A 24,204-nucleotide genomic window follows, 5' to 3' on the forward strand; every position below is an offset into this window, starting at 1 on the left:
GTCAGCATATTTGCCCCCACATCAATTTTTGTCACAGCTTGTAGAGGCATAAAAATTAACCATAACCACATAAATGATTAGTCATTAGTACTTCTGATAATCGTAGTGGACTTTCCTTGCATAACACAAAGTTGACTGCAAGGGGTACCCTAACAAAAATGGTGAATAATTTTTACAGGGTAATGTAAAGAAAATCAATTATAACAGTTTACAGTTTTTACATTCACTGTTATTTTGATACCAAATATGTCATATTGGCATACATGAGGTAAGCGTAGTGATACATTTAAGTAGAATAACATAGCCTTTGGTCTAAGATGTCTGTGATGTATCATGCTTCATAATCATAAAGGACGAATAAAGTCGATGTAGACTCCCTTTATTTGCATCACACACCTCAAGAGAGGGTAAAAAACTACAAAGAAAACAAAACCAAAAATAACAAAAGTTAGGAAACCAACAGAAAGAGTAATCGTCTCGGACAGACCAATAACTGTTCCTCCTAATAAATCATGTTACAAATACAATGAAATACAACACATTATATGTTCCTACCGGATAAAATTATGAGAAATTGCTCACTATCTTTCATATTCTTAATAATAAAGATTTAAACAGCTCAAATGAGGTTATTCGAATGTCATTTGTCCAAGTTATAACATGTATTCAATGTATAAACAAACCAGCAGACGACACTTGATTGAAATATGGCGGGACCTACTCGGCCAAGCCTAACACGATTTACCAAACTTACAAGATGAGAATATATGCATATGACATAATAACAAGCATCATAGATATATTATGCATTAAACCACATATTAATTATCAACACTTACTCCTTAGGGAGGCCAGTATATCCGAAAACAATAGCGTGACAGCGACGCTTCCACATGGTACTGTAGACATGGGAACTTGTAACTAATACACTAATATGCGGATAGAGGCGGACTCTAATTTCCGGACAACAGATTCCGGACTTAGACCATCACACTCCTCCTCTGATTTCAAGAGAAATCATTTACAACAATTCAATCATAAGATAATTTCTTAACTACAATATTCTAAATATAATACAGTATTCATAAATGAATAATCAAATCTAAACGCTATGAAACAATTTCAGACATCAATCACAGTCTTTGGAAATGATACAACACAAGAAAATGTCCGCGTCACTCATCTGTTTCCAAAAGTGTTACCAGTTCGGTAACTGGTCTGACATACAATACACGTTTATTGTCTCTCACAACAGTAATCTCAACCTTTCGTACTGCACAGTCGTTACTTGGAAATGTTCTTTCAACTATTCCAACCGGCCATTCATTTCGAGAGCGCTCCCCGTCTTTTAAGAGGACCAGGTCTCCCGGTTGAAGGTTCTTGGTGTGTTTTTGCCACTTCTTTCGCAATTGTAAACCGTGAAGATACTCATTCCTCCATCTCCTCCAGAATTCCTCTGCAAGTGATTGCACGTGTTTCCATGTCGAGCGCAACACATCCTTTGTGTTGTAAGGAGGGAACGGGTTGACATCACAACTAGTCTTACTTGTCAACAGCATAGACGGCGTAAGAAGAACAGGTGACTCTGGATCACTGAATACATCCACTAACGGTCTATTGTTCACAATTGCACAAACTTCAGACATAAGAGTGGTCAATACCTCGTGTGTGAGACTTTTCCTTTGCTGTTGAAGCAACATAGAGTTCAAGATGTTCTTGGCGACACCAATTAACCTTTCCCAAGCGCCACCCATGTGAGGCGAGTAGGGTGGGTTGAAAATCCACTTGATTTTGCCGTCTGATAAGAAGTCAGCAACATGATCATTCTCAACGAATCTTGCGTCAATGGCCAGATCTTCTGTCGCTCCCACAAAATTCGTGCCCCTGTCGGAACGAAATTGGATGACCGGTCCACGCACAGAAATAAACCGTCGTAAGGCGTTAATAAAAGACGAGCTGGAAAGTTGTTCTATCACCTCTATATGTATGGCTCTTGTCACAAGACACGTGAACAACAAAGCCCATCGTTTCTGCGTTGCAGATCCTCCTCTGGTCCGCCGGAATGAGATAGGCCAAGGTCCAAACGTATCCACACCGACATATGAAAAAGGTGGTGAAGGAGTGCATCTGTCAGTAGGAAGATCTGCCATATACTGTTGACCAAACTGACCACGAAGTTTCTTGCAGGTAACACAATTGTGAATAATAAAGTTAACCATTTTCCTGCAACTCACGACCCAATATCCACCTGTGCGAACAGCTCCTTCTGTAAACTTACGACCCTGGTGAACTACTTTTTGATGAAAATGACGAACCACCAGAAACGTCACGTGATGGCTCTTGGGAAGTATAACAGGGTTCCTTAATCCTGAGCCGATAATCTCATTGTCGATCTTGTTAAGGCGACCTCCTACATGTAAAAGTCCATCTGTACCAATAACTGGAGTAAGAGTTTTGAGAGAACTTGAATGAGGAATTTCCTTTCCAGCATGGATACGTTGGAACTCTGAACTGAATGCATCTTGTTGAGCTACTGCAATGATGGCACGCTCACTTTCTTGCAGAAATTCTGGTTCATCAAATCGATCAGGTAAGCGTTCTCTGTCCTTCCGGATATGAGCTGCCAAGAACTTTATACGGGCAACAACTCTCACAAGTCTTTTCCAGTTTGAAAATCTGGTGAATCTCTTAGAGAATCCCTCTGGCACCTTTCCACAATCTGTCTGTTTTACTTTCTTCTCGGGAACATCTATCATATCCTCCGACTGCTCCATTTTTAAACAGTTTACTTCAGGACGGATTTCCAAGTCATGATCCGGGTCTATTAAATCATAGCCATCCGGGGAAGTTCTATGCTTGATATCGGGGCCAAGAATCCAACTAGAGTCTGGCAATAACAAAGCGTCTAGACCTCTAGTAGCTACATCTGCAGGGTTACACTCCGACGGAACAAAATTCCACTGAGTCGGTTTGCTGAACAGACGAATCTTGCTCACTCTGTTTCCCACATATACGTAGAATCTACGACTTTCGTTTGATATATATCCAAGTACGACTTGACTATCAGAAAAGAACTGAAAGCTATCCTGAGGAATATCGAGTTGGACCCGAATGGTCTCAGCAATTTCTGTAGCGAGTACCGCAGCGCACAACTCTAATCGCGGAACTGTATGTCCATGCGTAGGTGCTAATTTAGCCTTTCCTAACAGAAAGCCAATGCTAAATCTACTAGGATCATAAAGTTTGAGGTATGCGACAGCCGCTATCGCATCCTTCGACGCATCAGCAAACACAAGAACTTCCCTTCTCAAAGCGTCATCAAAAGAGATGTCGCAGTAGACGCGTGGTATGCTAAGATTCTCAAGGTTGTGCATAGAATTAACCCACAAACACCACTGGCCATAGAGTGACTCAGGTAGAGGATCATCCCAGTCATTGCTTGAGGTGACGGACATCATTTCCCGAAGCAGTAGTTTTCCCCGAATAGTGAACGGCTGAGCAAATCCGAGAGGATCATATATACTATTGATTGTTGATAACAGGCCACGACGCGTGTAAACTTTCTCCACTTGGTTAACCTTGAAAGTGAACGAATCAGTTTCTGTATCCCACAAAAGTCCTAAGCTCCTTTGCGTGGGGAGAGTTTCTGTCAGGAGATCAATATCTTTGAGATCCTTAGCCAGGTCTTTCTGACAAAAAGCATTAAGCACATCCCTGCTATTTGAAGCAAACTTATGAAGTCTGATTTCTCCATTCTCTTGGAGAGCGTGTTTTGTGCGTTCCACAATGTCAATAGCCTCAGACTGGGTCCTACATGACAACAGACCATCGTCAACATAGAAGTCTTTACCCACTAAGTTCTGCACGTCCTGATCAGAATTTTCTACAGCCTTACGCAAGCCGAAATTAGCAACAGCAGGAGAGGCAGTGTTGCCGAAAACATGTCTTGTCATCTGATACTCAACTAACGGCTCACTCAAATCATTGTTCTTGTGCCACAAAAAACGTAGGAAGCGACGTTGCACCTCAGGAACCTGAAAGTTGTAGAACATTTGCTCTACGTCCATGGTGACTGCAATTCTTTCACGACGAAATCTAAGTAAGATACCAAGCAGGCTGTTCAACATATCGGGTCCTTGTAACAGAACGTCGTTGAGCGATAAATTCTGGCACTTGGCAGATGAGTCAAACACCACACGTATACTATCAGGCTTCTTAGGATGTTGAACTGCAAACAGTGGCAAATACCATTTCTCTGTAGAATCTGGTAAAGCTGGTGCTAACTCTGCGTGCTTATTACCGAAAAGTTTCTCCATGAATTCCATAACTCTTTTCTGTTTGTCTGGGTTCGACTTGAGACTCCGATCAAACGAATTCGCTCTTTTAAGAGCCATACTCTTGTTGTCAGGCAGAAAGGGTCTATTCTTCTTAAAAGGCATGGGTGCCTCCCAATGTCCACTAGGGGTTTGTTTGAATCCAGTGTCCATAGTGCTAAGGAACCTTTTGTCCTCTATCGACAAGCCAGGTTTCTCATCTCCCGGTACTCGTTCGAAGATAGGGTCCTCCTTCACCATGAGTTCACTCTCGCATGGCTGCAAGTATGTAGGTCTGCCGTTAGCGAACACTGATGTTTTGCTCACACTGACCTGTTCCGGTAGGTGTGCGCGACCTAAACACACATCACCAATTACAACCCATCCAAGAGGTAACTTCTGGCCGAATGGTAGCCAGTCTCCATCGATACGTTGATCTACAACATGATGTGCAGATACCAAGTCCCTACCAATCAAAATTTCAATTTCCACACTGTCGTTCACGGGTGGAATAAGTGACGCGATGTCTCGTAAATGACTGTAATTCTCTGCCACTTCTGGAGATGGAATTTCACTACGATTGTTTGGGATCTCATTACACTCAATCAAACAGGGTGATTGCAGAGTACATGAACCATCAAGAGATTGTATTACATATCCAGATGCTCTCCGACCAGAGGTAGTAAACTTGCCAGCACATGAAGTGAGTACATATTCTGCACTTGGACCAAATTCTCTAAAGGCGTCGAAGAATGCTGACGTAGCCAATGACTTATTACTCTGGTCATCAATCATACAGTAAACATTGCGGGCTCGAGATGGCTGCCCATTGGGAAATACACTGACAAGCAGTATTTTAGCACACGACTTACTAGTACTGTGACGAGTACTACAAACCTCAGTACAGTGAGTTTCAACTCGGAGCTTCTCCTCCTCGTGGTCTTCACTAGGTATTTGATGTCGCTGACTTCTGTAATTATCTTGTGATTTCTCCCCCTTATACTGTTTCCCAGAGTCTGCGTCTGGATGAAGTATTCCGATGTGATCTGGGGAACCACAAACATTACACTTGACAGTTTCTTTACATGTTTTCCTTGTATGGCGCTTCTGCCCGCAACACTTCAAACAGTAACCATTTTTATATACAAAGTCTTTACGATCTTTCAGAGTTCTGTTTCGGAATTTAAAACAGTCTTTCAGTAGATGATTAGAATTTTCACCATGAATAGGACATTTCCCACCTTTAGGGTTGGTTTCCGGAGTAACCTCGGTCTTCCGTGATGATATCGAAGTTTGATGATGAGAATCCTGTGACAAGGGTTTATATTTCTGTTGTGTACTAGGAACTTTGTTCGGCTTCACAAACGAAACATCAAAATCAAAACTGGGGTCGTTACGTAGACGGGCCAGATCACGCAAGTATCTTGTGAGTACTGAGAATGGTACTTGCGACGTTCGATTTGTCTCTTTGTAGCGATAACACTGATTGGCCCATTTTTCCCTCAAGCGTTTAGGTAATTTTCTAACAAAATCATTTATCCCACTAGAAGTGTCATAATAGCTAAAAACTGGTCCCAACACTGTGTCGGTTTTAATGGATTCAACCTCCGCTGCCAAATCTGATAGGTCAAAAAAGCGCTTAGTGTCATTTTCCTTAAGATCCGGAAACTGGTATATTCGTTGTTTCAATGCTCTTTCGATAATTTCTGCACTACCAAACTCGCTATCAAGTCGCTTCCAAATTTCGTCCACAGCCTTCTGAGAATTCCTGGGATTAGAAGCGCGTATGTTCTCTGCTTGTGTTTTAGACTCAGCACCAAGATGATTTACGAGCAGATCTAGATGTTCCAAGATAGACGCCCCAACTTCTTCCATTACATTAAGAAAGCCGTATTTCCAGGTTAGGTACCTAGCTGGTTCATCTGTAAATTGAGAAAGTCTCTGAGGCAAAAGTTGATTTTTTGCCACTAATTTTGCTAAGTCAAATGCCTCATTTTTATTTTCAGGCTTAAACGCAACAGCACTAGGGTTAAGAACACGTGTAGTATCAGCCGCTCCAGTAGAGGGAATCTGTACAACAGTTTCTATTGGTTCATCCTGAGTAACATCTTCTGTAGGAACAATAGGTGGAGATACATTATTGTCTTTATTCTCCTCTACATAGCGCAAAATGTGACGATTGGTCTCTGACCCAATATAACTGCCTCGCTTACTTGCAGAATCTTTATTGCTAGCATTTGAAGATCTAAAGTCAAAAGCTTTGTGAATTGCATTAAGTCCAGTCTCAGCTACTTCTAATTCTCTCTTCAGATTTAATAAATTCCTACTTGCCTGTAAAGCTGCCTCTTGTTTTATCAATTCAGCCTCCTCTTGTGCATATTTCATGCGAGATCTTGCCTTTTCAACTTTGGCTGTATGTTTTACCAACATTTCAGTCAACCGACTCGACCCTGAAACACCTGACCGTCTGGTTGACAGCATCTTGTGTGAAATTGACGGCAACAAGGACTGTAAGTGCTCTATAAATGACGTCACTTTATCATGTAAAGCTGCAGATGTGAGACGATGAGCTGCCTCTTCACTGGCACTATGATCTGTGCGAGTCCCTTGTAAGAATTGTTCAAACTTTTTAGCTTTCGCTTCATAGCGAGCTAACAGTTTTTGTATGTCATCAATAATTTGCTGGCCCTGGGCAAGATCTATATTTTCTGAGGAATCGATGATAAAGTCAATGTCCCTTTTGATTTTCAATAATTTGGTTGTATAATGCGACACCTTTTCTTCATAAAGATTCACACCGGACTCTGTCATCTTCCTATTTTGGCGGACATCCATCAGTAAACAAATTAAAGTTGAAAACAATTCAATTCTATTGGTGATACGAAGGATACATTACTACTGCTGTGTACTGCAGGCCAGGTCATCTTACTGCAGGCAAGGTCAAACTACAGCAGGCAAGGTCAAACTACAGCAGGCAAGGTCAAACTACTTCAGGCCAGGTCAAAGGATTTTTTACTGTGATGTATCATGCTTCATAATCATAAAGGACGAATAAAGTCGATGTAGACTCCCTTTATTTGCATCACACACCTCAAGAGAGGGTAAAAAACTACAAAGAAAACAAAACCAAAAATAACAAAAGTTAGGAAACCAACAGAAAGAGTAATCGTCTCGGACAGACCAATAACTGTTCCTCCTAATAAATCATGTTACAAATACAATGAAATACAACACATTATATGTTCCTACCGGATAAAATTATGAGAAATTGCTCACTATCTTTCATATTCTTAATAATAAAGATTTAAACAGCTCAAATGAGGTTATTCGAATGTCATTTGTCCAAGTTATAACATGTATTCAATGTATAAACAAACCAGCAGACGACACTTGATTGAAATATGGCGGGACCTACTCGGCCAAGCCTAACACGATTTACCAAACTTACAAGATGAGAATATATGCATATGACATAATAACAAGCATCATAGATATATTATGCATTAAACCACATATTAATTATCAACACTTACTCCTTAGGGAGGCCAGTATATCCGAAAACAATAGCGTGACAGCGACGCTTCCACATGGTACTGTAGACATGGGAACTTGTAACTAATACACTAATATGCGGATAGAGGCGGACTCTAATTTCCGGACAACAGATTCCGGACTTAGACCATCACAATGTCACCTCTGTGAAACTATCTATACTTAGAGACTCTAGTTTAAGCACTTAAGTGGGATAAACGAGACTGGCTATGGCGTTGTGGTTAACATATACGTGTATATCTAATTTTAAAAATCAATATAAAAGTATCTTTCTTTAAAATTTGTATTATAGATACAGTAAACACCCTGGCATTCTACATTATCACCCAGGGAAACCTCAACACACCGTGTAATTGCTACCAATAGAAGATCACTTGAATTTCAGTTATACTGGAACTGCTTGGGTTAAATATATACCAACCCAATGTAACTGTATGTACATAATTTTATGTATATCACAGGTGTCTGCATCCAGGTAATGTCCGCCTCTATTTCTACTTTATCAACAAAGGTGTAACACTTAAAGATCGGACGATGCATCGACTGTGGAACGGAAGTAGGCAATCTATCTTACCTGAGTATACCATTTTTATATATCAGATCACTGAAAAGATTAAAATAGTTATTCTCCATGAGCCCCACCCCTCAAACTCCTTAGGAGCCAGTCCTTCCTTTTGTACAATATTTTCTTTCTTTCACCTAATGATCATCCGGACCATATTTGATCAGGCCGTTCTTAAGAAGTTTTTTAAATACTTTATCTTTTATATCTCTCTTAGACTTTGTCCCTCCAATCTATAGGGAGCCAGTTCAATTGTTAATACAAAATTAGTTTCTTTACCCAAAAATGATTCAAACAAAATTTGGACCAAATCCTGTCTTCCCAAAGAATTATTTTAAAGAATTAGGTGAATTTATTCTATTGGGCTCTGTCTTTCTGGCCCTTGGGGATGGAACCACTGTTATACAAAATGGATTCATTTATCAAAATATGCTCCAGACGAAGGTTGGGTTTCCAGCAATTTTAATTTCCCATATATTTTTTTGCACTTTGAAACCATTCATTGACACATTGCTTTGTACCATCAAAGTTATTTGGCTATATATTTTACATGCATTTGCCTAATAAACCAATTACGTACTTAAATTACTAAACTAAGAACTCAGATTGTCAAAAATGGATTAAAAAATATTATTCATTAGCGAAATATGAAAGTTTGAACCATTAATTAAATACCAAAATACTAAAACAGTAAGTATACAGACGATAATATTTATTTTTAAGTATTTTGTGGAAAAAGTTAACTTTCGGTGAACCATTAACATTTTGAATGTCTTCCATATTCAGTCCATTCAAAATAGTTTAGCGTAAAGAGAGCTTTATTATTTACCCTAACCCTGTCCGAAGATCAAAACTTTACCATTTGTGCAAGGTGGTTTTTTTACTTTGATGTGTGTCACCCCAATGACTTGTTGAACGATAGTGGACATAACAGACCACCCTGTAACACTCCAAACCTTGATGCACACATGTTCTTTTCCTAATATATAATCCGTAATACACATACAAATGATGCCGACATGTGTAGGCCACATCCTTACATGCCCATCGCTGCTAATTATACATGTATTTAGGACGTGAATTACGATAAAATGTATTACGTGATATTACACGATAGTGATTAAACATATCTACAAATAAATATACAACATATACCCCAATATCATTATTCTTTTGACATTATCGTTTGAATTTTCTTCAAGTAAATAGCTTTTATGTCCATAATTTTAAATATTGCATTAAAGCGCGTCTAAGCTATTAAACAAATTTCATCTGACGGGGAATTTAAACACTCGATACAGTACCGTTCTCGAGAGTTAGGTGTGTAGATTCGGATTGTGAAGTTGTCTTTAGTAGAGACATTAAAACCAAGACATCTGCTAGAGACATTAGACTTCCCCAGTACAATAGGTTGCTCGATGTTTTACAAGCAGATGGCAATACCTTTACTGATGGTCAAGAGGTTGACATGTGTGCGGAGTGTTTCAAGGAAAGCCGCAACCTCAAGATCAAAACGTTAGTGTTGATTTTGAAAAACGGCTGAGCATCCCATTACTATCCATAGCAGATATATGTTATTGCCAGCCTCCCCACACCAAATGCACACTATGTATGAATAGTTTAAATCAAAACCATTTTGCACAAGCTCCTGAAACACTAACACGTCTTTCATCATAAGCTGCGATGTCCTTGGTCCTCACATATGTGTTCACATCATCTTATAGGGAAAGATCCGAACTCTAACGTTGCAATTTACACAGATTAAGGAGAAATCCTGACTTCTCGGCTACATTCCAGTTCAAAGGAAATCATCAATGATCTTCTGGAGATATCACATATGCTATTAATGTAGGAGTCTTCATTTACTCTGCGTTTGTTCCTCTCTGGATGATACAGATTATTGGGCCTGGACAGTTTCTAGAAATCCTTCCACATTATTCGTGCTCTAATGACACTGGTATTTACACTCCAAACCACGATGATGCACTGTTTTTGTTCCGGGGAAATGTGGAATCGGAAACATTGCTTTCCGTAGTAAAAGCATTAGACATAACGTATGTTCCATTGTTCCTTGGACGTGAACATCATACAAGAGAAAACATTCTGGAACACAACACAGTGTTATTCGAAGAATGTTTTGGCAATCGAGCAACTGTCATACTTGACGGTACATAACTATTTAATCCTGAGTTCTAACCACAATCTCCAAAGAATCTCCTATCGTGGCAAGATGAATCAGAGCTATTTGAGATTCATGAGCATAGCCTAATGGTTTCATTCTGGATACAGTGGCTGAAGAAAGATGACAATGTCGTTGTTGATCAAGGGTTAAGGGGTGTTTTGCCAGATTTGGAATAACGGGGTTTAAAAAAAAGGTGCCGTCTTATTTCAAACCTCAACAGACTCAACATGGCCTACAAGCTAACCTAGATAAAGCCATAACAAAATCCAGATTGGGAGTTATATCATACACGGTTCAAGCATTGGGTGTTTTTCAAAAGCACAGCTCGCCTCCAACATTTTTTATTGATGTCATCGAGGCACCTATTAAAATAGTAACAGCCTGTCTCAATGGAATAAGAAGACCCATATACAAAAAAAATGTATGTTGCAACACCAGAGTGAGACGCAGAGGATAGGGTGCTGGCTGACAAAATAAAATCGCGCCTTAGTGTTTACAACTCATTACCTCAACGTGTGAAAAAATTATCCAGATCTTACCGGAAGGGTGAAGTCACTATTTGTCAAACTAGATGCAACTGCGGATAATTGTGACCTTCCAAAGTTAGTTATGGAATACCTGACTATGAGATCGTGATCTATTGGACCTCACGGGACATTGTACGTTGTTGTAAATCCACTCGAGGCATATGTGCAGTGTTGATTTAAGTGTCAAATATCATAATACAGATAATAAAACACAAATAAAATGTACATATGTTATAAAATAATAGTAAAAACAATCCACACATACCCTCTAACATCCTATTGATGTCCACAGACGTACCCTGTAACGTCCTATTGATGTCCATACACATACCCTCTAACATCCTATTGATGTCCACAAACATACTCTCTAACATCATATTGATGTCCACAAACATACTCTCTAACATCCTATTGATGTTCACACACTTACTCTCTAACATCATATTGATGTTCACACACTTACCCTCTAACATCATATTGATGTCCACAGACATACCCTCTAACATCCAATTGATCTCCACAGACAAACCCTCTAACGTCCTATTGATGTCCACATACATACCCTCTAACATCCTTCTGATGTCCACAGACATATCCTCTAACGTCCTATTGATGTCCACACATACCCTCTAACATCCTATTGATGTTCACACACTTACCCTCTAACATCATATTGATGTCCACAGACATACCCTCTAACATCCTATTGATGTCCACATACATATCCTCGAACATCCTTCTGATGTCCACATACATACCCTCTAACGTCCAATTGATGTCAACAGACAAACCCTCTAACGTCCAATTGATGTCCACATACATACCCTCTAACGTCCAATTGATGTCCACAGACAAACCCTCTAACGTCCAATTGATGTCCACACACTTACCCTCTAACATCCTTCTGATGTCCACATACATACCCTCTAACATCCTTCTGATGTCCACAAACATACTCTCTAACATCATATTGATGTCCACAAACATACTCTCTAACATCATATTGATGTTCACACACTTACCCTCTGACATCATATTGATGTCCACAGACACATACCCTCTAACATTCTATTGATGTCCACAGACATACATTGTATCCTCGAACATCCTTCTGATGTCCACACACATACCCTCTAACATCCAATTGATGTCCACAGACATATCCTCGAACATCCTTCTGATGTCCACAGACATACCCTCTAACATCCTAATGATGTCCACAGACATACCCTCTAACGTCCTATTGATGTCCACATACATACCCTCTAACATCCTTCTGATGTCCACTGACATACACTCTAACATCCTTCTGATGTTCACACACATACCCTCTAACGTCCTATTGATGTCCACAGACATACCCTCTAACGTCCTATTGATGTCCACATACATACCTCTAACATCTAATTGATGTCAACAGACATACCCTCTAACATCCTATTGATGTCCACATACATACCTCTAACATCTAATTGATGTCCACAGACATACCCTCTAACATCCAATTGATGTCCACAGACATACCCTCTAACGTCCTATTGATGTCCACATACATACCTCTAACATCTAATTGATGTCCACAGACATACCCTCTAACATGATATTGATGTTCACATACATACCTCTAACATCTAATTGATGTCCACAGACATACCCTCTAACATCCAATTGATGTCCACAGACATACCCTCTAACATCATATTGATGTCCACAGACATATCCTCGAACATCCTTCTGATGTTCACACACATACCCTCTAACGTCCTATTGATGTCCACATACATACCTCTAACATCCTATTGATGTCCACAGACATACCCTCTAACATCATATTGATGTCCACTGACATACCCTCTAACGTCCTATTGATGTCCACAGACATACCCTCTAACGTCCTATTGATGTCCACATACATACCTCTAACATCCTATTGATGTCCACAGAACATCCTTCTGATGTTCACACACATACCCTCTAACGTCCTATTGATGTCCACTGACATACCCTCTAACATCCTATTGATGTCCACTGACATACCCTCTAACATCCTTCTGGTGTCCACACACATACCCTCTAACATCCTCTTTATTTATTATTTATTTTTTTATGCATACATACTCACTCGCTGTATCCATCAGACAGATTATTGAATTGTTTGAAACACTAATTATCAACAAGACTATATATTTTCTATATCATATACATGTTCAAATTAAAATGACCAGACAAAGATCATATGACGACCAATAAAGTCATAAAAAGCCTATACTAGTGTAAAATGGCCTGGATGTTATATTAATATACTCCGTCTATACAACAGCTGTCTCCTTAAGATGTGAAAGCAGACATTGGTAGTTATGCGTAATATTTCAATATTTCTAAGGAGCACTGGTTATTTCTCAGAATTATGCATACTACTAAAAACCAATGATAGCTGAAAAAATGGCATTCAGTAACAACAAATAAAGCACAATATGTCTTCAACAGGTAGTCTTTCGTATCGCCCTGTGTCAAGTACAGACAACACTACTACACCTGAAGAAATCATATGTACATATTTCTATATTATTTATTCAACTTAAACGACTTACGGCTCAGAAACATTCACTACACCATACAATTTGATACATCAGTGATATGAATAACCAAATAAGAGTATCATCAAGAATGAAGTATTATCTTACTTGTACGACACTTATAGTACAGCTGTTCACGGACATTAAAAATGATAAGTTATGAAGATGAACAGCTATTGTATAATATGTAGACATTGCTAACAAACTGGCTGGCTTGCAAATACTTTTCTAGATTCGAGCTGTACAAGTTTAAATAATTATGGACGATTCCAGCAATACTTTTTGAAGGTTTTTCTACGGCATCTAGATGGAGTGGACAAATAAGAATCAAATGGAACTCGTCCTCAACTTGGTTTTGGTTACAATAACAGCATAACCTATATGGCCTTGGATTGTTACGGTTACGACCTTCTACAGATAACTGATGCGACGAAAGTTTAAATTTCGAAATGAGTTTAAGATACAATTCCGGGATAAACTTTGTTGAGTAAATCTGTAACGTTAAGCTATCAGTCATGATTTTTTACAAATAACATTTCGATGACCTTTCAGCAAATTCATCTCTTGTTTGAATGAAATTAACAATCAAACGCTGCTTAAAACAACGTTTTATTACAAACAGAATGGGTTAACTAGACATTTCCAAAACCACACGACAATAATAAATTTCTAACTTGACAACACCAATTACAATTTCTGTGGTTAAATGGATCTATTTCTTCATAAACGAATTAAAGAATACAATAATACGCAAAGTTAGCTAGCTCAGAGTATGCCATCAAAGGTGGCGTACTTGTTTACATTTAAGATTCCTATTTAAAATTTTACCTGAACGTGTTCTACTTTGTCGGCAGTATGAAAACTCCACGTTTCAAAACCATAGCAAAGAACGGACAAAACATTGACGTCGAAAACATTTTGTTTAGATTCTATATTTAAGAACTTATTATAGATTCTCAATGCATTATGCATACGATGTACCTAAGATTTTCGACCCAGTTGCGCAATTGTAGCTAGCGTTTTAGTTAACTTGCCATTAAAGTTTAGCACCGCACCAAGATAATGAAATATGTTTATAACCATTAAAACGATTTTCGCCCGCACGTTATCTGCCACCAATATTTCATTTCGAAATATAACACTTTTAGTTTTCTATGTATTAACTGTCAACTGCCTCTTGTCGCTATATTATTTTAAAGAGTCTAACATTTTCTGCAAACAAAAGGCAGATTCTGAGAAAAAGGTGTCTATTGTATACACCTGAACAAATAAAGAAACATCTCTTAAGAAAAATATATTAATATGTTCATTTTCAGTCATTTATGTACATGGAGTAAAGGAAAGGAGATAACCTATCACCTTATATCAAGGTTAGTTAGCCTGAAATAAAAGGATAATTTTAACTCTAACTAACACAAGATTTCAAACCTTCATGTAAAGATTTTAGAATATCGAACAATTTTCCTCTAACTCCAAAGTGAAAAAGTTTCAAAAATAATCTATTTATATAGACAATATTGAAAGCTTTACAATGATCAACAAAACAGCAGTAGAGCTTACGCTTGTAAGTCAACATTTTCTTAACAATACCATGTAAAGCAAAAATAGAATCATTAGTGCCAACGCCAGGTTTAATCCGAAACTGGGCATTGGAGACTATGATGTTTTCCTTAGACCATTCTAGTAGTCTATTGTTTAAAGCACAGGTAAATAATTGAGATAAACAGCTAACCATTGTAATTCCTCTATCATTGACGTCATCTTTTTTAAACAAAGGGAAAATTATGCCCCTCTACCAGGAGAAATACCTGTGTCAAACATAATATTAAATAGTTTTAAAAGAATCGGAGCAGATGTCTCCTTATGCTCGATAAAACACAAAAGAATATTCAATAAGAATATCATCGATTCCAGGAAATTTACCTGTAACTTTTTCAAAGCATTCATAACCTCGTTATTTGTAAAATGCAAATCTAACTCACCATACACCTGTAAATAATCACCATCTCACTGGACTATCAGAAGCAGCATCACCACTACTTACATTCTTAAAATATCGAAGATTCATATTTTTTAGGCAGTCCGATTTTTTTCTTGAAATATTGATAAAAAAGTTTCGAATTTCGTCTACGTAACATTCTAATAAGGCCACTCTTTTATCCGAAATATTCACTTTTTACCAGCTGGAACCAACAAGAGAGAGCATGTTAAACTGTAGAAAGACTTCTATCAGATTAAAAGGAACATAAATTACGTCGATATAAGCGGTAAAGTCGCCTACATTTATTATCAGACCAGGGTTTGTGATGTTTTACTGTCCAGTGGAGGAGGTAGAAGAAGATTTACAACATGGACCAAGTATCTCGTTGATAACGGATGAAAAAAGTTCAATCCGTTATCTACTGATACTATTGAGGACTATATGTCATTTACAATGTTATGTAACAAATCAATTTTGTCATTTAGATTACTATTTACAGTGTATTTGAGTTTCTTCATTAGCATTCCATTCACATTTATATTCAAATTAATTTTAGCATTACTTGTGTGATTATCAAAGCTCTAATTTATCTCAACCGGACAGAATGAAACTGAATAGGAGCATGGTAAGACTATCCCTTTAAATCACATACATTAAATTAAGTGACCATACCGAAGGTGTCCCTTTGTATGAGAAAGATTGTAAAACGTTACTTTATCTGTGATGTCACCATGTGATATACCATAACACGCCCGGAGGACATTACTTTTACACAGTTATAATAGTTTACGACCAAGCATATTAACAAAGGTTCGACATATTAACTGTATCGCTATCATATGCAAATATATTGGAAAGCGTATTGAGACTTGGCCTGGTCACGGAATTCGACTCTAGTCTATGTCGTCAGCTGAATTTCTAAATCCGCTATTGAGATCACCGGCATTAATGGTGGTACCAAACTATCAGAAAAAACAAGCTTCTGGTACACGTATAATAATGCTCTATCTATACTGTCAAAAGCTTTTTAAAAATCTATATGCTGTGTAAGGATATGTTTATTTTGTTCTTAATGTTTTTTCTTTTCTCAATGAATATAAAATATGATACATGTTCAATAGAAGTTATCCATTGACGGAAACCTTTCTGTTCATCTGACACTTCACCGTTATCCTCCACCAATGGGGGCCGATCGCAGGTTTCCATTATGATTATTACGGAACTAGAGTCACGATCAGCTCTTCTGACTGCAGTCGTACCCTGCTTTGATGATTTGACCTCTTATCGGGATCCCTGCTTGTACAGATGTTCATGACCAATAACACGGATAACAGTTTTCATGTTGTCCCTGTCCAGGGGTGGGATAAGACAGCAGGCACGCGCTATGAAACTACTCAAAATAGCGTGACGTCATCATTTTATCAAGCGTAAACTCGTCGCAAATTGATAACGTCATCAATTTCATCGACATGTCATTGGTCATTGATTATGACGCGATGAAAAAGGTTTCGTTCCTTTTGGGCAAAACATTAATTCAAGTACATGTTCATTAAATGGTTGACTGACATTTACATAGCAATGCATATTGATGATACCAGACAATATTCCGATACACGTGATAAATGATGCAATTGTAATGAGAAACTTTAGCACATGGGATGGTTTACCTTTTCTCTCAGGATATTGAAATCGTTGCAATACACATAGCCAGAATATGTGCAAAATCTCATACACAGCTGGTCAACTTCTACATGATATAGTTGTGTACACTATTGACCAAGAATAAGACGAACGAGAAATATTAATCTCGTTTTTGTATTGTCCATAGTTTAACATAGCCAAGTATGGCGACAGCTTGTACTCAGCAGGGGCACACGAAGGGGAAAATTGGGTTACATATTTTAATGTTAATGTCTGTAGTTTCACTTTCACACCTTAGCTTTAAAAATCCATATATTGAAAATTATTTTGCTTTATATCAACAAGATCAATTGTGTTTTGTATCAATGTGTTCAATTTTATAATTGCTGTAATTAAATATAAGTTTCGATATGGTATGCCCTGGTACATCGATGATAATATGCCGTCATTTTATTGAATTATAATCAAGTGTATCAAATTGGATCTCCTTCGTCACAGATTGGAGAAATGTTCACGTCTAGCAAATCAATATTAGCATTATTCTTACGTTTGATGGATGATCGACATTTTACACGTGCACAACTATAAATAGTGTAGGCGGTATCGACCAAGACGTGTGTTTGGGCTGTAGATTTAATTATTTTGTTTAACCAAAGAAAGATCAACCCGAAAGGTCCCTCACTTAGTCAATGTTTACTCAACAACACCATCATGGAAATCAGAAGATGTCATCTAACTCAAAGCTTACAGCATGCTTTTCTGTTAAAGGTAAGTTGCATAATATCTTCATAAATGCCGTTTTATATATAAAGTATATCATATCTCTCGACGAAGCTAAGTGTAACAAAATTATTGTATAATTTTATCCCAGAGTTTGACGTAACTCTGCCTGCCACGTTTGTAAATTCCTAAGATAGTGGTGCGAATCAGTACATGTTTATTTTATATTTAGTTCCAAATGAACAAATTATTGAATGGATTCAGCTTCGTGGTACGTGCACCTGGTTTTCTATTTGTTTACATTTGTTGAGTCCAGTTCAGATTTTCTTATATTTCTGTGTGGATTTCTGCACTTTTGGCACCTAGCATCTCTGACGAGTTCTATAGGACGAAACAGCTGTATGATACAGTTTTATATTCATCGGTGATTGATGCATATCAAATGTTATCACTAAATTTACATTTAATGGGTTTTTCACATATGTAGTGTATTTAAAACAATTTTAGAGCTGTTTGAAAGTAGAATAAAGTATTGTATTGAAGTATATTGATGTTTTATACAAATATGCATATTACATTGTAGCAAGTAGTGCATGCAGTGATTTTAAACAAATACACTCTGTCTTAACTTAAATATCAGAAAGATTGAATTATTAAGATTATTTTATTTTTCATCAAAATTAGTATTGAAGATTTTTAAAGATAGATATATCAATATATCCTCGCTGTTAAAGCTTAAACTTAATGTCGTTTTTTAGTCAGTCCCCGAGGATGACTATAACCCTCTAGCTGGTGGACAATCAGTCCCCGTGGATGACTGTAACCATATAGATGGTGGACTATCAGTCCCCGAGGATGACTGTAACCATATAGCTAGTGGACTCTCAGTCTCCGAGGATGACTGTAACTCTCTAGCTGGTAACCTATCGGTCCCCGAGGATGACTGTAACCATATAGATGGTGGACTCTCAGTCTCCGAGGATGACTGTAACCCTCTAGCTGGTAGACTATCAGTCCCCGAGGATGACTGTAACCTCTAGCTGGTGGACTATCAGTCCCCGAGGATGACTATAACCCTCTAGCTGGTGGACTATCAGTCCCCGAGGATGACTGTAACCTCTAGCTGGTGGACTATCAGTCCCCGAGGATGACTATAACCCTCTAGCTGTCGTACTTTCTGTCCTCGAGGATGACTATAACCCTCTAGCTGGTGGACTATCAGTCCCCGAGGATGACTGTAACCCTCTAGCTGGTGACTATCAGTCCCCGAGGATGACTGTAACCCTCTATAGCTGGTGGACTCTCAGTCTCCGAGGATGACTGTAACTATCTAGCTAGTGGACTATCAGTCCCCGAGGATGACTGTAACCCTCTAGCTGGTTGACTATCTGTCCTCGAGGATGACTATAACCCTTTAGCTGTCGTACTATCAGTCCCCGAAGATGACTGTAACCTCTAGCTGGTGGAATATCAGTCCCCGAGGATGACTATAACCCTCTAGCTGGTGGACTATCAGTCCCCGAGGATGACTGTAACCCTCTAGCTGGTGACTATCAGTCCCCGAGGATGACTGTAACCCTCTATAGCTGGTGGACTCTCAGTCTCCGAGGATGACTGTAACTATCTAGCTGGTGGACTATCAGTCCCCGAGGATGACTGTAACCCTCTAGCTGGTTGACTATCTGTCCTCGAGGATGACTATAACCCTTTAGCTGTCGTACTATCAGTCCCCGAAGATGACTGTAACCCTCTAGCTGGTGGACTATCAGTACCCGAGGATGACTGTAACCATATAGCTGGTGGACTATCTGTCCCCGAGGATGACTATAACCCTCTAGCTGGTGGACTATCAGTACCCGAGGATGACTGTAACCATATAGCTGGTGGACTATCTGTCCTCGAGGATGACTATAACCCTCTAGCTGGTGGACTATCTGTCCTCGAGGATGACTATAACCCTCTAGCTGGTGGACTATCAGTCCCCGAGGATGACTAGAGAGTTACAGTCATCCTCGGGGACTAATAATCCACCATCTATATGGTTAGTCATCCTCGGAGACTGATAGTCAACCATCTATATGGTTAGTCATCCTCGGGGACTGATAGTCCACCAGCTAGAGGGTTACAGTCATCCTCGGAGACTGATAGTCAACCATCTATATGGTTAGTCATCCTCGGGGACTGATAGTCCACCAGCTATAGAGGGTTATAGTCATCCTCGGGGACTGATAGTCCACCAGCTATAGAGGGTTATAGTCATCCACGGGGACTGATAGTCCACTAGCTAGAGGGTTACAGTCATCCACGGGGACTGGTAGTCCACTAGCTAGAGGGTTACAGTCATCCTCGGGGACAGATAGTCCACCAGCTAGAGGGTTACAGTCATCCACGGGGACTGATAGTCCACCTGCTAGAGGGTTATAGTCATCCACGGGGACTGATAGTCCACCAGCTATAGAGGGTTATAGTCATCCTCGGGAACTGATAGTCCACCAGCTAGAGGGGAACAGTCATCCTCGGGGACAGATAGTACGATAGCTAGAGGGTTATAGTCATCCTTGGGGACTAATAAGCCACCAGCTAGAGGGTTATAGTCATCCTCGGGGACTGATAGTCCACCAGCTATAGAGGGTTATAGTCATCCTCGGGGACTGATAGTCCACCAGCTAAAGGGTTACAGTCATACTCGGGGACTGATAGTACACCAGCTATAGAGGGTTACAGTCATCCTCGGGGACAGATAGTACGACAGCTACAGGGTTATAGTCATCCTCGGGGACTGATAGTACACCAGCTATAGAGGGTTACAGTCATCCTCGGGGACAGATAGTACGACAGCTACAGGGTTATAGTCATCCTCGGGGACTGATAGTACACCAGCTATAGAGGGTTACAGTCATCTTCGGGGACTGATAGGTTACCAGCTAGAGGGTTATAGTCAGCCTCGGGGACTGAGAGTCCACCAGCTATAGAGGGTTACAGTCATCCTCGGGGACTGATACTCCACCAGCTAGATGGTTACAGTCATCCTCGGGGACAGATAGCTATAGTACGACAGCTAGAGAGTTACAGTCATCCTCGGGGACTAATAATCCACCATCTATATGGTTAGTCATCCTCGCGGACTGATAGTCCACCAGCTAGAGGGTTACAGACATCATCGGAGACTGATAGTCCACCAGCTAGAGGGTTACAGTCATCCTCGGGGACTGATAGTACGACAGCTAGAGGGTTACAGTCATCCTCGAGGACTAATAATCCACCATCTATATGGTTAGTCATCCTCGGGGACTGATAGTCCACCAGCTATAGAGGGTTATAGTCATCCTCGGGGACTGATAGTACACCAGCTAGAGGGTTATAGTCATCCTCGGGGACTGATAACACAGTCATCCCGGCTATATCTGTTTTACGCCTGTGGCGTTTTATATTTACAACCAGCCTAGAATTCGTTTCATGTTTACTATAAGTTAACTGCCGTTAAAATATTCAATCACAACAAACAAGGGATTATTGATTGCTGTAATGTATTCGACATGTTGCTGTTATTGATATTGTAACGTTGATCAATACAAATATGGCATCATGTGACAATATATTTCCATAAAATCGTTAACAGAAAACATTAATGATGAGGACCTCTACACCATTGCTAAGATCATGTACATGTTATTAAACAATGTAAATGTCGCTAATGTTGCACGTGTGTTTGTATTGTTTTCCATTTATTCTTCCTAATTCAGTAAACAAAAATCGCTCCTTTTCCAGGATGATGCACGAAGAATATGAAGAAATGGAGTTAGATTCACCTAAAACGCCTCTGTTCAAATTCATCAGAAGTAAGATGACGTACTCTGGAAATGACATCAGTCTGAATAAAAATGACGAAATCCGGATTAAAAATCGTGATGAACCGAACGCTTTACCTCTAGGAGATCGGATAAATCTACGTAAGGAGTATATACAACGCAGACGCTGGATTGTTGATTTAGAATTCGTCTTTGCGATGGCTGGTATAATTCTGATGATGATTGAAACAGAGCTGTACATCAGTCACAACATAGCCAAGACTAGTGTAATATCTCTGGGAATAAAGTGTATTATCTCCGTCACAACAGCTGCACTGCTGGTCACTATCTGTATCAACTACTACACAGTGGTACAGATCAAAGTTTTAGATGTCGGTGTGAAAGATTGGCGGTCAGTAATTACGACATGGATGGTTTGCAGTTTACTTCTAGAAATCATTGTGTGTTCTCCACATCCGTTTCCTGGTGACTATAACATCGTGTATACGTCCCCTGGCGGAAACCAACGATTGGTCAGCATTGACGCGGTATTATCCATTCTAATGATGACCAGGCTGTATTTGGTTGGGAAGTTTGCCGTTGTGCACAGCCGGCTGTTGACCGACACGTCCACTAGTAGTATAGGAACATTGAGTAAGGTGAAAATCAACACCAAGTTTGTCTTCAGGGCTGCCATGACAAATAGACCGGGCATGTTGATTTTCCTGGTCATGGTGATCACATTCCTTGTAAACACGTGGGCGATGAGAACTTGCGAGATTTACTACGAACCAGTAAACAGTAAGAACACTTATTTAGAAACCATGTGGCTGGTCGCCATCACCTTCCTGACAGTCGGGTATGGTGACGCCACGCCTAGTAGCTACTGCGGAAGATACATCTCAATAATCACGGGCAGTATGGGTGTGGTGACGACAGCTCTTCTCGTTGCAATGTTGGCGAGGAATCTTGAACAGTCTCGACAAGAAAAATATGTATTTAATTTCGTATCGAGGATGCAGATTGAGAGCAGAAAGAAAAATGCCGCCGCCAATGCCATTAAAAACGTTTTAAAGATATGGACTCTGAAAAAACATGGCGAAGGTCAAAGTAAAGACGTGCGGAAATATACTGATCGCTTAAAGCACGCCCTGAAGGAAATAAATATTGCGCGAGATGAAATGGATCATATTGGTGACGGAATGCTGGGAATGGTGGATGTGGCTCACACTGTAGACCGGATAGGGACGGTAGTGGACAGGAACTTTCACGGACAGAATAAACTAGAGATGAGAATTAACTCCCTTGATATGCGGCTCTCTAACATAGAAGACAAACTTAACGAAATCCGAACGCTTTTGTCTGCAAAGTTTAGGTAGATTTGTTTAATGTATACACGAGAGCCTATTCGGTTCATTTTGAGAAGCAAAATAAAAATATCTATCTCGTTAAAACGCGATAATTATCTCGTTAAAACGCGTTAGTTATCTCGTTAAAACGCGTTAGTTATCCCGTAAAAACGCAATAGTTATCTCGTTAAAACGAGTTAGTTATCTCGTTAAAACGCGTTACTTATCTCGTAAAAACGCGTTAGTTATCTCGTTAAAACGCGATAGTTATCCCGTTAAAACGCGTTAGTTATCTCGTTAAAACGATGACGTTTGGACGATATAACTAACGTGTTTGAGCTAGAAAATTATCGTGTATTAACATGATATCTAACGCGTTTTAGCGTGATAATTATCGCGTTTTAACGCGGTAGTTATTGCGTTTTAACGAGATAAAATCAAACTTACACGTTTTAATGATATAGTTATTGCTTTTTAATGAGATAACTATCGCGTTTTAACGAGATATATTTTTTTTAGTTTACATTTCAAAATGACACTAATAGGCTTTCGTATGTATATGTATGTTTTAGATTTTAGATTTTTTTTTTTAAATATTTCTTAACGACATTGGTTGGTAAATTATCGGGTCATCTTTCTCGCACGTGTCAAGGATTTATATCATTTGTATAATTGCGTACATTGGGTTTGAATATTAGTAGATCCAAGCAGATGTAGCCCAAGTATATCACGGAGATTATGTTTATCATGCATCCTTACGCCTGAGACAGCAACTGCTGTTAAAAACTTTCAAATTATTAAAAATGTAGTAGTTTGAGAGCTTTGGATTTGAATATAAGGCCGTGAACAGTTTGAATTTAAATAGAAAATAACGATGGTCTATTAAATGTATACAACCATATGCGCTTTGCTTATCAGTGTAAACATAATGGAATACGTTTAACCCGAGTCTAGTGAATATTTCTAAACGTGTGCGTTATCGTATAGAAATAAACGGGTACATTGTACGGGTG

The 24,204-nt window shown here is 39.2% G+C and overlaps 2 protein-coding genes across 2 annotated transcripts; one reads left to right on the forward strand and one right to left on the reverse strand.

The window, feature by feature from the left end:
- Positions 1 to 1,348: 1,348 nt before the first annotated feature.
- On the reverse strand, positions 1,349 to 7,993 carry LOC117338505. The gene is made up of 3 exons (XM_033899861.1): positions 7,847 to 7,993; positions 1,662 to 7,422; positions 1,349 to 1,456 (listed from the first exon to the last, which is right to left on the reverse strand). The coding sequence occupies exons 2-3, from the start codon at positions 7,146 to 7,148 to the stop codon at positions 1,349 to 1,351; spliced, it is 5,595 nt and encodes a 1,864-aa protein (XP_033755752.1). The 5' UTR covers positions 7,149 to 7,422; positions 7,847 to 7,993.
- Positions 7,994 to 18,001: 10,008 nt separating this feature from the next.
- LOC117337146 (small conductance calcium-activated potassium channel protein 2-like) lies at positions 18,002 to 23,360 on the forward strand. Its single transcript, XM_033897981.1, has 2 exons — positions 18,002 to 18,102; positions 21,823 to 23,360. Exon 2 carries the CDS (start codon positions 21,824 to 21,826, stop codon positions 23,219 to 23,221), a length of 1,398 nt encoding a protein of 465 aa, XP_033753872.1. The 5' UTR covers positions 18,002 to 18,102; position 21,823; the 3' UTR covers positions 23,222 to 23,360.
- The last annotated feature ends 844 nt before the right edge of the window (positions 23,361 to 24,204 follow it).

The sequence above is a fragment of the Pecten maximus genome, chromosome 11, assembly GCF_902652985.1.
Source record: "Pecten maximus chromosome 11, xPecMax1.1, whole genome shotgun sequence".
Taxonomy (NCBI): Eukaryota; Metazoa; Mollusca; class Bivalvia; order Pectinida; family Pectinidae; genus Pecten; species Pecten maximus.